At 38.1% G+C, this 15,696-nt stretch overlaps 1 protein-coding gene across 6 annotated transcripts in view; it reads right to left on the bottom strand.

Moving 5' to 3' along the window:
* DLD (dihydrolipoamide dehydrogenase) overlaps positions 1-15,696 on the bottom strand; it is a 50,291-nt gene that overhangs the window by 20,768 nt on the left and 13,827 nt on the right. For 5 of the 6 annotated variants that reach the window (XR_003436556.1, XR_003436557.1, XR_003436558.1 and 2 more), the window contains exons 9-12: positions 1,967-2,175; positions 1,137-1,307; positions 630-819; positions 73-210 (exon numbers count right to left, since the gene is read on the bottom strand). Coding sequence is in view for 3 of the 6 variants with exons in the window: in XM_027123936.1 (XP_026979737.1) it covers positions 73-210; positions 630-819; positions 1,137-1,307; positions 1,967-2,175 (708 nt within the window). In the remaining 3 variants the exon portion in view is untranslated. The remainder of the gene's footprint in view (positions 1-72; positions 211-629; positions 820-1,136; positions 1,308-1,966; positions 2,176-15,696) is intronic. The other variant, XM_027123938.1, reaches the window with a different exon arrangement.

Here is a 15,696-nt window from a genome sequence, read left to right as displayed (position 1 = left end):
TTTTAAATTAATCTACTAAATAACAATGCTTTCCAGAAATCCTAGTGGGATTTCTGGTTTTACAGTACTCACTGGTCCTAGAATATGTGCTCCCAATACTCTGTCTGTTGATTTCTGCCCAAGTATCTTCACCATGCCATCTGTGTCAGCGTTTGTCTTAGCTCTGCTGTTAGCAGCAAATGGGAATTTCCCAACTTTGTACTCAGTACCCTGTGAGAAGCAGAAAATGAGAACGTACATAGGTATCAAAAAATTCATTCCCATTTGGTGAAAGCGTCTACCATTTCTTCAGAAAATAAATCCCAAGAAGGCAATTCTTCACAAAGCATATAGAAGGAAAGACCAAAAGGCTTGTTACTGAAATACAGTTTGGGTACAAACACAAGCAAATACAAATGTCAGCCCACCTGGATATATTTCAAAGCGAAATGTAAGAGCTCTGGAATTACTAGTTTTTGAATAGAGGCAACCAAATGATCTCCTTTAAGATACTCACAAAGTAAAAATTATACGAACTTACCTATAATGTTCTACATAGTTATTAAAATGCATTAATGCAATAATGAAAGGATTCTCAACCACTGGTGTCAACTCAAATCACACATTAGAGGAAAACTACTCTGAATTACCTCTTCTTTCAACTGCTCTTCTGATTTGCCAACCCAAGCAACTTCAGGGTGTGTGTAAATCACCGATGGTACACAATTGTAGTCAATGTGCACAGCGCCACCAGCCATCCCTTCAACACAGATAATGCCTTCATCCTCTGCTTTGTGAGCCAGCATTGGACCAGCAACCACATCGCCGATTGCATAGATACTGCCACGGAGATCAAAAGAAACAGTCAACTTCTGAAATCACAGACACTCATCTACAGTTATACCAGGGTAACAAAATACACGTTTCTAGTTATAAAGTCACCAAGAAAATAAATCAAATACAGCTCTTCAAATATCTGTGAGTTCAGGTTCTAATCTCTGGGTAGTGAAAAAATTCAATTAATTACTTTTGCTTTTACATGTTATAAGTTTACTGTTCTTCCCCAAAGCCAAGGTACTTTTTAAGCATGACAAAAGCGTATTTTCAAAATAGTGGTTGCTTAAAATTATTGAAAATGCAGTAAGTATCCAACTTACTTTGGAATTTTAGTTTGGAATCTGGTATTTACTGGAATTCTACCTCTAGGATCCAGCTCAATTCCAAGCTCCTCTAGTCCCAAATTCTTAGTAAAGGGTCGTCGGCCAATGCAAACCAGGAGTACATCACAAGTGATAACTTCAGCTTTACCACCAGAAGCAGCTTCAATACTAGATAATGAACAGTGTATAACTGTTAAACACGCATCTACATGAATAGCTGATAGACTTGGAAATTTAAGACCAGACATTTTCAAGTATCAATGACACCTCTAACAGTGTAAGTTTATTTTATTATAAGTAAACATAAGGGTCAGGCAAAGAAAAATGTACATATCCTCTAGAGGTCGATCATCAGAACCTCGCAACAACAGGCTGTATAACACAGTTTAAGAACATTAAGTCTTAGAGTCCGACAGATCCAAGTTCAAGCACTGCTTCTGCCCCCACCAGCTATGTGACCTTAGGCAAGTTATTTCAGTGTTAAACAAACAGAATGCCAAGCACACAGTAAGCAACTGAATCAGTAATATTACTGATTTCCCCATGTATCTGTCTAAAAATACTGAATTAATTTTACTGAACGTTGAGAGTTTAAAGTTTTCTGAATGTATACTATGAAAAAGTACATTACAAATGAGAACACTGGCTACATTTTTCTATCAATGCAATCGTGAATTTCAGTGGACTGACTTGATAAGCAATACTGAGTTATACTACACAGTAAAATGGTATTAAGTTATAGAAGAATCTGATTCTAAAAACTGAATGTTTTTCTTAAAGAAACGCACAGAAGGGTATCATAACAAAAACAAATGTAGCATACTTACGAAACATCAATTTTTCCATCTGGCTTCCTAGTAGCACCAGTAACTTTGGTATTCAATTTAAATTTAAATCCTTGTTTTTGAAGGATGCGCTGAAAGTTTTTAGATATCTCCATATCAATTCCAATTCCACCAACATGACCCAAAAACTCAACTGCTGTCACGTCTGCACCAAGTCTTTGCCAAACTGAGCCCTGCACATAATAAAAAAACAATAATCATAAAAATAAAGGCTTCTATAGCAAATGTTTAAAAAAATGATCTTAAACAGTTTATTGTAAGATATTTTCTTGTGTTAATATGTTCCTATTAGAAACTCTGAGGTTTAAAATTAACACTGTGACAAACATATATAACTTAATATTCACTAACTCAACATGTACTGAGCACGTACTATATGCTAGGGCACCATTTTAGGTGATAGACATACGTCAGTGAACAAAACACTGCCCTCAGGGACCTTAAATTCCGACAGGGGAGACAAATAAGTAAAATTCATGCAGAGGACAGTAAAAGAGCTATGAGAAAAATAAAGCAGGAAGTACAACCAGGACTACTGAAAGGAGAGGGACTGTCATTTTAAACAGTGTGGCCAGGGGAAGGCCTCACTGCGAGTGCCATTTGCACAAAGACTTGGAGAAGGAATGAAATACGCTGGTAACTGGTCCAGAAAGAGGAACAGCAGTGGGAAGGAAGGTCTTGACAGGGAAGAAGTAACCTCTTATTGCTAATTACTGATGCTTGCAAAATATTAAACTGATTTCGTATTCTATTTTCTCAACAGAGAAATGTTTATATTTTCATTCAAATTATAATTTAAAGTAAATGCTGGCTTTATATTTTAACAACATTTTATCAGTTATAACTTGTGAATACTTATATATGAAACTGGCAATATGAAGATAATTTTACAGCATTAAATAAACTATGAAAAGCTATGAATATATCCTTTGCAAGAATCTGTATTAAATTCATCTCATAATTTAAAATTCACCTTAAGAGTTTACCTTACCAACTAAATTAAGTTCATGTATTAATTTTTAAAATTTCATGAATTTTTGGGGTGAGAGCTGAGTTAACTAGAGGCAATACAATGACACTAAAAATCCAATAACAAGCATACATGAAAAGGTAACTCAAAATCATGGACCTAAATGTAAAACCCAAGGCTATAAAACTTCTAGAAGGAAATATAGGAGAGAATCTTTGTGACCTTGAGTAGGCAAAGATTTCTTAGCTACAATACCAAACGCACAATCCATAAAAGAAAAAAGATAAATTAGACTTCAACAAAAGTAAAAACTTCTCTTCAAAAGATAGTATCATGAACCCAAAAAGAGAAACCACAGGCTGTGAAGAAATGTTTGCAAACCATCTACTGGGGGCTTCCCTGGTGGCACAGTGGTTAAGAATCCACCTGCCAAGGCAGGGGACACAGGTTCAAGCCCTGGTCCACGAAGATCCCACATGTGGCAGAGCAACTAAGCCCGTGCACCACAACTGCTGAGCCTGCGCTCTAGAGCCCGCGAGCCACAGCTACTGAGCCCGTGTGCCACAGCTACTGAAGCCCACACGCCTAGAGCCCATGCTCTGCAACAAGAGAAGCCACAGCAATGAAAAGCCCACACACCACAATGAAGAGCAGCCCCAGCTCACTGCAACTAGAGAAAGCTTGCATGCAGCAAAGACCCAACGCAGGCAAAAATAAAATTAAAAAAAAAACATATAAAGGATTTAAATAAAGAATCTAAATCCAGATTACATAAAGAAGTCTCAAAACTCAAAAAAAAACGAACCTGGAAGGAAATCTGAAAAAGAGGGGCTATATGTATATATATAGCTGATTCACTTTGCTGTACAGTTCCTTTTTTTAAAAAAACCAGTAAAACTGGTTTATTCGGGAATATCAAAGAATTGCAATTTGGGGCATACAATCCATGGTGAACCACAGGCAAGTCCAGAGAACAAAGAAGATGAATGTTTCTCTTATAGAGGAGAAGGTGGAGTTGGGAAGGCTGTTACAAATAAAAAGTCCACTGGAGTCCTGCAAATTGGAAGTTGTAGGGGTTTTTATTGGCTGAGTAATGACAGTCTCCCATTGGCAAGGTTATTGCAAGGAGAATCTTCCTTCCTTCTGCTGCGGTAGTACAGTAGTAACCTTCTTCCTGTTGGAGATGCAAGGTATGTCTCCTCCTGTTAGATCTGCAACTGACTACTAGTAGTAGGGCGAGAGAGCTCCTCCTTCTAGCCTCCCAACTCCTTTTTTTAAAAAAATTTAATTTAATTATTTATTTTATACAGTAGTTTCTTATTAGTTATCTACCTTATACATATTAGTGTATATATGTCAATCCCAATCTCCCAATTGCTGTACAGTTCCTTGAAAGGTTAAAAACAGAATTACTCCTAAGTATATACTCAAAATAAATGAAAACAGATGTCTGCACAAAAACTTCTACACAAATGTTCACAGCAGCATTATTCATACTAGCCCCAAAGTAGAAACAACCCAATTGTTCATCAACTGATCAATTAATTTGAAAAATATGCTATATCCATAGAATGGAATATTATTTGGCCATAAGGAGAAATGAAGTATACCTGAACATTGAGAACATTATGCTAAGTGAAAGAAGCCAGACACAAAATGCCACATATTGCATGAATTCCATTTATATGTAATGTTCAGGATAGGCAAATCCATAGACACAGGAAGTAGATTAGATTTCCAAGGGCTGGAAGAAGGGAGGAATATAGAATGACTACTAATAGTCACGGGGTTTCTTTCTGGGGTGATGAAAATGTTCTGGAATTAGATACTGATGACAGATGCATAACTCTGTGCATACACTAAAAATCACTGAATTGTACACTTTAAATGGGTGAACTATATATGTGAATTTTATCTCAATAAAGATGTTTAAAAGAAAGGAATCACTCTTCTGAACCTAAATCGAAATAGTAAGAGTAGTAACGATGAGAAGCAGCATCTCGAAGTCTATAATTCAAAGTAAGGAACAATGACCATAGCCAAGTGCCCTACTCTTTAGGAAAGCTGATTTCAAAATCCTTAGAGACAGGAAAACTCCAATAAGATCTACAATTTATTTACAGCTTGTTAAATGCCAGGCACTATGTTAAGTTTCTTAAAAGTATTAACTGTATAAAATCCCAACAAAATCTTATAAGGCAATTATTCTTTTCCTCCTTTTTATGATGAATCAACTAGTTCAGAGAGGGTTATAAATTTAAGAAGGAAGAGGCAAAGCTAAAATTCAAATTTATATCTGATTCCAAAACCTATGTTCTTGAAAGAACTACATTAAACTGTAATGGAAGAAGGAGCAAGAAGTATGAATAAAAAATAGAAGTCATATGACTAACTTTATGAGGAAGTAAAGAGATATGTATGACTACACAGTAAATTCTCTGATAAGCCTAAATTTTCAAAATGACACGTAAAAACTAATTCAATATGGTAACAGACACCTAAAACATTGTGGCAAGATATCTGGAATGACCCAAGGCTTGTAAAAAACCTAAAGCAAAAGTGCAGAGATGGAGGAAATAGAATTACTGCTTGGGATATTATTATACTGTTTAACAAAAGAAAGTAAATCTATTATTATTCCTTTTTTCTTGCTTTTCTTATCCATCTGTGAGAACAATTTTCAAAGTGGAGTGAACTGAAGAAATACCATTAAGCGAGAAGTGAAGCCCAAGACAACAACAAATGATTTTGGATGAATTAACTCCCTAATCAAACAAATTAGATCACAGAGTTTGGATAACAGAGACAGTCCATCCGTAAACTCTGGGAACTTAATTAGCATAAGAGTACAGCCAAAGGTGGAAAAGAATAGATTCTAAAGAAGAATAGATTCTGGAGATTAGCTCAAGATGGTGGAGTAGAAGGACGTGAGATCACCCCCTTCTTATGGAAACACCAAAATCACAACTAATTGCTGAATGACCATCAACTAAAAAATGCTGGAACCTACCAAAAAGGATACCCTACATCAAAAGACGAAGAAGCCACAAGACAGTAGGAGGGGCACAATCAAGATAAAATCAAATCCCATACCCACTGGTGGGTGACCCACAACTGGAAAACAATCATACCACAGAAGTTCTCCCACAGGAGTGAAAGTTCTGAGCCCCATGACAGGCTTCCCAGCCTGGGAGTCCGGGAGCGGGAGGAGTCGTCCCCTGAGAATCTGGTTTTGAGGGCCAGTGGGGTTTGATCACAGGACTTCCACAGAACTGGGGAAAAGAGAAACTCCACTCCTGGAGGGCACACACAAAATCTCATGCACACCAGGACCAAGGGGAAAAAAGCAGTGACTCCATAAGAGACTGGGCCAGACCTTCCTGCTAGTATTGGAGGGTCACCTGCAGAGGCAGGGGGTGGCTGTGGCTCACTGCAGGGACAAGGACACTGGCAGCAACAGTTCTGGGGAGTACCCATCGGCACGAGCCCTCCCGGAAGCAGCCATCAGCCCCACCAAACATCCTGTAGGCTTCAGTGCTGGGTCACCTCAGGCCAAATAACCAACAGGACGGGAACACATCCCCACCCATCAGGAAGCCTGCCAGCCTCTTAGACAGCCTCATCCACCAGAGGGCAGCCAACAGAAACAAGAACCACAATACTGTACCCTACGGAATGGAAACTGCAATCACAGTCAGTCAGTCAAAAGGAGATGGCAGAGGAATTTGTCCCAGATGAAGGAAAAAGATGAAATCCCAGAAGAACAACGAAGAGAAGTGGAGATAGCCAACCTACCAGAAAAATAATTCAGAATAATGATAGTGAAGACGATCTAAGATCTCAGAAAAAGAATGGAGGCAAGGATCAAGAAGATGCAAGAAATGTTTAACAAAGACCTAGAAAACTAAAGAACAAACAGATGAACAATAACTGAAATGAAAAATACACTAAAAGGAATCAAAAGCAGAATAAGTGAGGCAGAAGAACGGATAACTGACCTGGAAGACAGAATGGTGGAAATCACAGTGTGAACAGAATAAATAAAAAAGAATGAAAAGAAATGAAAACAGTCTAAGAGACCTCTGGGACATCATTAAACACACCAACATTCGCATTATAGGGGTCCCAAAAGGAGAAGAGAGACAGAAAGGACCTGAGAAAATATTTGAAGAGATAATAGCTGAAAACTTCCCTAACATGGGAAAAGAAACAGTCACCCAAGTCCAGGAAGCGCAGGGAGTCCCAGGCAGAATAAACTGAAGGAGGAACACGCCAAGACACACAGTAATCAAACTGACAAAAATTAAACACAAAGAAAAAATATTAAAAGCAACAAGGGAAAAATGACAAATACAAGGGAACTCCCATAAGGTTATCAGCTGATTTCTCAGCAGAAACTCTGCAGGCCAGAATAAAGTCACACGATATATTTAAAGTGATGATAGGGAAGAACCTACAACCAAGAATACTCTACCCAGCAAGGCTCTCATTCAGATTTGATGGAGAAATCAAAAGCTTTACAGACAAACAAAAGCTAGAACTCAGCAAAACCAGACCAGCTTACCAAAAAATCCTAAAGGAACTTCTCTAGGCAAGAAAGAGACCAGTAACTTAAAACAACCTTATACATATATAAACAGCTATATCAAAATCTTATGGGCAGAGCAAACTCAAAACCTACAATACGTACAAACACAAAAGAGAAAAAGCAACCCAAACACAACACTAAAGATGGTCATCAAACCACAAGAGAAGAAAACAAAAGAGAAAGGGAAGAAAAAACACCTAGAAAAACAAAGCCAAAACAATTAAGAAAATGGCAATAGGAACATACATACCGGTAATTACCTTAAACGTAAATGGATTAAATGCTCCAACCAAAAGACACAGGCTTGCTGAATGGATACAAAAACAAGACCTGTGTATATGCTGTCTATAAGAGACCCACTTCAGACCTAGGGACACATACAGACTGAAAGTGAGGGGATGGAAAAAGGTATTCCACACAAATGGAAATCAAAAGAAAGCTGGGGTAGCAATACTTGTATCAGACAAAATAGACCTTAAAATAAAGACTGTTTTAAGAGACAAAGAAGGACACTACATAATGATCAAGGGATCGTCCAAGAAAAAGATATAACAATTGTAAATATATATGCACCTAACATAGGTGCACCTCAATACATAAAGCAAATACTAACAGCCATAAAGGGAGAAATCGACACTAACACAATAATAGTGGAGGACTTTTAACACCCCATTTTCATAATGGACAGATCATCCAGACAGAAAATCAGCAAAGAAACACAGGCCTTAAATGACACATTAGACCGGATGGACTTAATTGATAATTAGAGAGCATTCCATCCAAAAGCAGCAGAATAGGGGACTTCCCTGGTGGTGCAGTGGTTGAGAATCACCTGCCAATGCAGGGACCATGGGTTTAAGCCCTGGTCCGGGAAGATCCCACATGCCGCGGAGCAACTAAGCCCGCGAGCCACAACTACAAAGCCTGCGCGCCTAGAGCCCGTGCTCCGCAATAAAGAGAAGCCACCTCAATGAGAAGCCTGTGCACCGCAACAAAGAGTAGCCCCCACTCGCCACAACTAGAGAAAGCCCATGTGCAGCAACGAAGATCTAACACAGCCAAAAATAAATAAATTTATTAAAAAAAAAAAAAAGCAAAAGCAGCAGAATACACATTCTTCTCAAGGGCACGTGGAATATTCTCCAGAACTGACCACGTGCTGGGTCACAAAATGAGCCTCGGTAAATTTAAGAAAACTGAAATCATACCAAGCATCTTTTCCAACCACATCACTATGAGATTAGAAATCAACTACAAGAAAAAAGCTAAAAAACACAAACACATGGAGGGTAAACAATATGCTACTGAACAACCAATGGATGGATCCCTGGTCAGGAAACTAGGATCTCACATGCCGCCCGGCTTGGCAAAAACAAAACAAAACAAAATAACAACAAAACCTAGAGACAAATGAAAACAAAAGCACAACAATCCAAAACCTATGGGATGCAGCAAAAGCAGTTCTAAGACAGAAGTTTACAGCAATACAATCTTACCTCAGGAAGTAAGAAAAATCCCAAACAACCTAACTTTACACCTAAAGCAACTAGAGAAAGAACAAACAAAAGCTAAAGTTAGCAGAAGGAAAGAAAGAAAGATCAGAGCAGAAATGAATGAAATAGAGACAACAGCAAAGATCAATGAAACTAAAAGCTGGTTCTTTGAAAAGGTAAAACTGATAAACCTTTAGCCAGACTTGTCAAGAAAAAAAAGGGAGAGGACTCAAATCAATAAAATTTGAAATGAAACTGGAGAAGTTACAACTGATACCACAGAAATACAAAGGATCATAAGACACTACTACAAGCAACTATATGCCAGTAAAATGGACAATGTGGAAGAAATGGACAAATTCTTCAAAAGGTACAATCTCCCAAGACTGAACCAGGAAGAAATAGAAAATATGAACAGACCAATCACAAGCACCGAAATTGAAACTGTGACTTAAAAACTACCCAAAAACAAACATCCAGGACCAGATGGCTTCACAGACAAATTCTATCAAACATTTAGAGAAGAGGTGACACCTACACTTCTGAAACTGTTCCAAAAAACTGCAGAGGAAGGAAAACTCTGAAACTCATTCTATGAGGGTGATGACCCTTATACCAAAACCAGACAAAGATACCACAAAAAAAGAAAATTACAGGCCAATATCACTGATGAACATAGATGCAAAAATCCTCAACAAAATACTAGCAAATCTGAATCCAATGATACAGTAAAAGGATCATACACCACAATCAAGGGGGATTTATCCCAGGGATGCAAGGATTTTTCAGTATCCACAAATCAATCAGTGTGATACACCACATCAACAAACTGAGAAATAAAAACCATGTGATCATCTCAATAGATGGAGAAAAAGCTTTTGACAAAATTCAACACCCATTTATGATAAAAACTCTACAGAGAGTGGGCATAGAGGGAACATACCTCAACATAATAAAGGCTATATATGACAAACGTACAGCTAACATCATACTCAACAAAACAAGGATGTCCACTCTCACCACTTTTATTCAACATAGTTTTGGAGGTCTTAGCTACAGCAATCAAAGAAAAAAAAAAAGAAATAAAAGGAATCCAAACTGGAAAAGAAGAAGTTAAACTGTCACTGTCTGCAGATGACATGATACTATACATAGAAAATGCTGAAGACTGTACCAGAAAACTACTAGAGCCCATAATCATGAATTCGGTAAAGTTGCAGGTTACAAAATTAATACACAGAAATCTGTTGCATTTCTATACACTAACAACAAAAGATCAGAGAGAGAAATTAAAGAAACAATCCCATTTACCATCACAGCAAAAAGAATAAAATACCTAGGAATAAACCTACCTAAGGAGATAAAACACCTGTACTCTGAAAACTATACTACACTGATGAAAGAAATCGAAGACAACACAACAGATGGAGAGATATACCATGTTCTTGGATAGAATCAATATTGTCAAAATGACTATCCTACCAAAGGCAATCTACAGATTCAATGCAATCCCTAACAAAGTACCAACAGCACTGTTCACAGAACTAGAACAAAAAATTTTAAAGTTTGTATGGAGAAACAAAAGACCCCAAATAGCCAAAGCAATCTTGAGAAAGAAAAATGGAGCTGGAGGAATCAGGCTCCCTGACTTCAGACTATACTACAAAGCTATAGTTATCAAAACAGTATGGTACTGGCACAAAAACAGACATACAGATTAATGGAACAGGATAGAAAGCCCAGAAATAAATCCATGCACCTATGGTCAATTAATCTACAATAAAGGAGGCAAGACTATACGATGGAGGAAAGACAGTCTCTTCAATAAATGGTGCTGGGAAAACTGGACAACTACATGTAAAAAAAAATGAAATTAAAATACTCTAACACCATACACGAAAATAAACTCAAAATGGATTAAAGACCTAAATATAAGACTGAACACCATAAAACTTTTAGAGGAAAACATAGGCAGAACACTCCCTGACATAAATCACAGTCATATCTTTCTCAATCCATCTCCCAGACGAATTGAAATAAAAACAAAAACAAATGGGACCTAATTAAACTCAAAAGCTTTTGCACAGCAAAGGAAACCACAAACAAAATGAAAAGGCAACCCACAGAATGGGAGAAAATATTTACAAATGATGCAACCGACAAGAGGTTAGTCTCCAAACTTTACAAACAGCTCATAGGGCGTAATATCATAAAAACAAACAACCCAATCAAAAAATGGACAGAAGACCTAAACAGACATTTCTCCAAAGAAGATATACAGAAGGCCAAGAGGCACATGAAAAGATGCTCAACATCGCTAATTATTAGAGAAATGCAAATCAAAACTACAATGAGGGGACTTCCCTGGCAGTCCAATGCAGGAGGTACAGGTTCAATCCCTGGTGGGGGAGCTAAGATCCCACACTCCTCGCAGCCAAAAAAACCAAAACATAAAACAGAAGCAATACTGTAACAAATTCAATAAAGATTTTTAAATGGTCCAAATAAAAAAAAAAAAGTCTTAAAAAAAAAACTACAATGAGATATCACCTTAAACCAGTCAAAATGACTATCATCAAAAAATCCACAAACAATAAATGCTGGAGAGGGCGTGTAGAGAAGGGACCCCTCCTACACTGTTGGTGGGAATGTAAATTGGTATAGCCACTGTGGAGAACAGTATGGAGGTTCCTTAAAAAACTGAAAATAAAGCTACCATATGATCCTGCAATCCCATTCCTGGGCACATATCCAGAGAAAAACATGGTCCAAAAGAATACGTGCACCCCAATGTTCACTGCAGCACTGTTTACAATAGCCAAGACATGGAAGCAACCTAAATGTCCACTGACAGATGAATGGATAAAGAACATGTGGTACATATATACAAAGGTGTTATTACTCAGCCAATAAAAAGAATGAAATAATGCAATTTGCAGCAACATGGATGGACCTAGAGATTGTCATACTGAATGAAGTCAGACAGAGAAAGACAAATATCATATGATATCGCTTATATGTGAGGTCGAAAAAAGAAATATACAAATGAAGTTAGGAAATTTGGGATTGATATGTACATACTAGTATATTTAAAATGGATAACCAATAAGGACCTACTGTATAGCACAGGGAACTCTGATCAATATATATCAATATAATAACAACCTAAATGGAGAAGAATTTGAAAAAGAATAAATACATATATACATATAACTTAATCACTACGCTGTACACCTGAAACTAACACAACATTGTTAATCAACTATACTCTAATATAAAATAAAAAGTTAAAAAATAAAAGAAAAAAGAATAGACTCTGAAATGTGGAGCAGAGGTCAATCTCTGCTAAATACTAGAAGAGATTTTTAAACAGCTGCTTTGACAATCATTAGACACTACCACAAGTGTTTCAAACAGGTCATTTAAACAACCCACACTTTATTTTCTAAAAGTTTTTCTGGGCTGGTTAATGTAGCATATTTTCGTATCAGCAAGGTATTCAGTTATGTTTATAACTGGTTAAAGACTGTAGTATCAGGGACTTCCATGGTGGTCCAGTGGTTAAGACTCCGTGCTTCCACTCTAGGGGGCACGGGATCAATCCCTGGTCGGGGAACTAAGATCCTGCATGCGGTGTGGTGCAGACAAGAAAACAAAACAAAACAAAAAACAACAACAAAAAAAGAAAAGCAATGGAGATTTAAATATGAATAAAACTCAATCTCTGCCTTTAAGGAGCTTATGGTCCTATAAAAAAGACAGACATAAACAAATAGATTCAATATACTATTATTAGTAGATGATGCAAAGATGCAGACACATTATACTGAAGACTCGAAGAAGGAAAGACCTGAGCTTTCTTAAACAGAAGTCTCCACTAAAAACGTAACTTCTAAGGTGACATTTGAAAGGTATTTATTATATCAACAAATGTTTATAGAGCAATAATAAAAGCTAATACATGAGTACTTATTACAGATCAGCCACTATGCTAGATCCTAAAGACACACAGTAAATGAAACAGCCAGCATCTCTACCCTCATGGAGTTTATGATTTAATGAAAGAGAGACAAGTGAACAAGTAACATCAAGAAAGCAAGATAAATGCTAGAACAAGAAGTATAGGCTGCAATGGAACACTTAGCAAGAGTACCTAAGGCCATCTAGGTAGGCAGGGAAGGGCTCAGAAAGTGCAGTAACTCATAGAGGAATGAAATGTTCCAAACAGAAGGAAGGTCTACCTACAGATAAAGAATGCAGCTTGTTCAGGAACTGATATTTCACTATACCTTGAACATAGTTTGAGAGGGAAAGTGGTTAGAAATGAGGCTGGAGATTTGAGCCAGCACCAACCAACATTTAAGAGTTTGTACTTATCCTAACAGCTATAATGAGTCATTGAGGCGTTTTCAGCAGGGAAGAGACATAATTACATTTGTGTTAGACAAAAATCACTTTAGCCACTCTGGGGAAAACAGATTAGAAAAAGTTAAAGAAGTAAGAGAAACCCAGGGTAAGACATGATCTTGGCATGAACTGGGATCTAAGTAGACACATGAAAAGAAGAGGGGCTTCCCTGGTGGCACAGTGGTTGAGAGTGCACCTGCCAATGCAGGGAACATGGGTTCGTGCCCTCGTCCGGGAAGATCCCACATGCCACAGAGCGGCTGGGCCCATGAGCCATGGCCGCTGAGCCTGCGCATCCGGAGCCTGTGCTCCACAACGGGAGAGGCCACAACAGTGAGAGGCCCGCGTACCACAAAAAAAAAAATAAAAAAAAAATAAGAGGATATATTCATGAGCCACCTAACAGGTAGTATCACACTACAATGCAAGGACTGACTCAATATGCGACACAAAAGCATGGGAGAGGTCACATATAGTTTCCAAACTTCTTTAGGCCTCCACATAGATGGCAGTACCACTCAGAAATAGGAAATGTTAGAAAAGAAACAGGCTTTGTTTTATTTTGGGGAGTGAAAGAGGGAGAGAAAGGTTAAGAGGCACTTACTGAACTGAGTGCCTGTGAGACCTACAAACAGAGATGCTGGTAAGTATTCAGATATAAAAATTCAGAGGCAAGGAGAAAGGATTAGGCTGCAAATATTTATGAGTCCTTGTGTAACTGAGGTAAGAGGAAAGAGAATATTCTGTGGAAAGACAAAAGACACATTATAGAATCTAACCTGCTCGGGAAAGCAGTCAAGACGGGATAAAAGGCAGAGAGCAAAATCATAAGAGGGATCTAGGGACTAGAAAACTTGATTAAGTTACAGAACCTGTCTACCTGAGGAATAACTTAATAAGAGGAAAGGAGCTTATGGTTAGAGAATAAAATGTCTGGATTTGTGATTTCAGAAGTAGAGCCATTCTTGGCGATTACAAGGTAAAACGGCCCTGGGAAAGGACTCCTGAAATACAGAGAGGTCACTGGACAAACATGAAATCTGCCAGATGGACAAGAAGGGAGAACCAGGCAGCGAAAAGGTAGGAGACAGCACAGTATTCAGAGAACTTCAAGTAGTCTGACATTTCTAAAACCTGAGTTAAGAGGGATCGAGATGAGGATGGAGGAGGAGGGAAGAGTCAGGTCACATAAGTCATGTCTTTATCTGAAATGTAATTCACTAAGAATGAGAGCTGTCTGCTGAAGGGTCAAAGGGCTGGCAGATTTAAATACCTGAAGGGCTGGTAGATTTTTTAAAATTAGTCCAGTTCTAGGGAATAGGAAATGTGAAAGATACAGGGAAGCAGATTTCAAAACAAAAGAGAATGTCCTAATGACTAATGATTACTTAAATAGGTTGCCTTGAAAATTCTGTACTACTAGATAAGTGTCTAAGCAAAACTCCATGCTGGGACTTCCTTGGTGGTGCAGTGGTTAAGAATCCTCCTGACAATGCAGGGAACACGGGTTTGATCCCTGGTCCGGGAAGATCCCACATGCCGGGGAGCAACTAAGTCCATGCACCACAACTACTGAGCCTGCGCTCTAGAGCCCGTGAGCCACAACTACTGAGCTCGCGTGCCGCAACTACTGAAGCCCACGCACCTAGAGCCCGTGCTCCGCAAGAAGAGAAGCCACCGTAATGAGAAGCCTGCGCACTGCCAGAGTAGCCCCTGCTCGCCACATCTAGAGAAAGCCCGCATGCAACTATGAAGACCCAAAGCAGCCAAAAATTTTTCTAAAAAAATTACAAAAATAAAAAACTAATGGACGTACATAAATATTTAAAAAAGAAACAAAAAAAACCCTCAATGCTGATCTACCTGTGATGTTATACAAAGAATCAAACACAGCACCACTAAGTCCTGTCCAACTCCAAGAAATAAGGGGCAGAAAAAAACATCACTCACCTCAGTAACAAAAAAACAAACAACCCAATCCAACTGGGCAGAAGACCTAAATAGACATTTCTCCAAAGAAGATATACAGACTGCCAACAAACAGATGAAAGAATGCTCAACATCATTAATCATTAGAGTAATGCAAATCAAAACTACAATGAAATATCATCTCACACCAGTCAGAATGGCCATCATCAAAAAATCTAGAAACAATAAATGCTGGAGAGGGTGTGGAGAAAAGGGAACACTCTTGCACTGCTGGTGGGAATGTGAATTGGTACAGCCACTATAGAGAACAGTATGGAGGTTCCTT

This window comes from Aethalodelphis obliquidens, unplaced genomic scaffold (assembly GCF_003676395.1).
Source record: "Aethalodelphis obliquidens isolate GAN/ISIS:26980383/991018 unplaced genomic scaffold, ASM367639v1 scaffold27, whole genome shotgun sequence".
In the NCBI taxonomy this organism is placed as follows: domain Eukaryota; kingdom Metazoa; phylum Chordata; class Mammalia; order Artiodactyla; family Delphinidae; genus Aethalodelphis; species Aethalodelphis obliquidens.
Note: the sequence above shows the minus strand (reverse complement) of the source record. Positions and strands in the feature narration are given on the sequence as shown.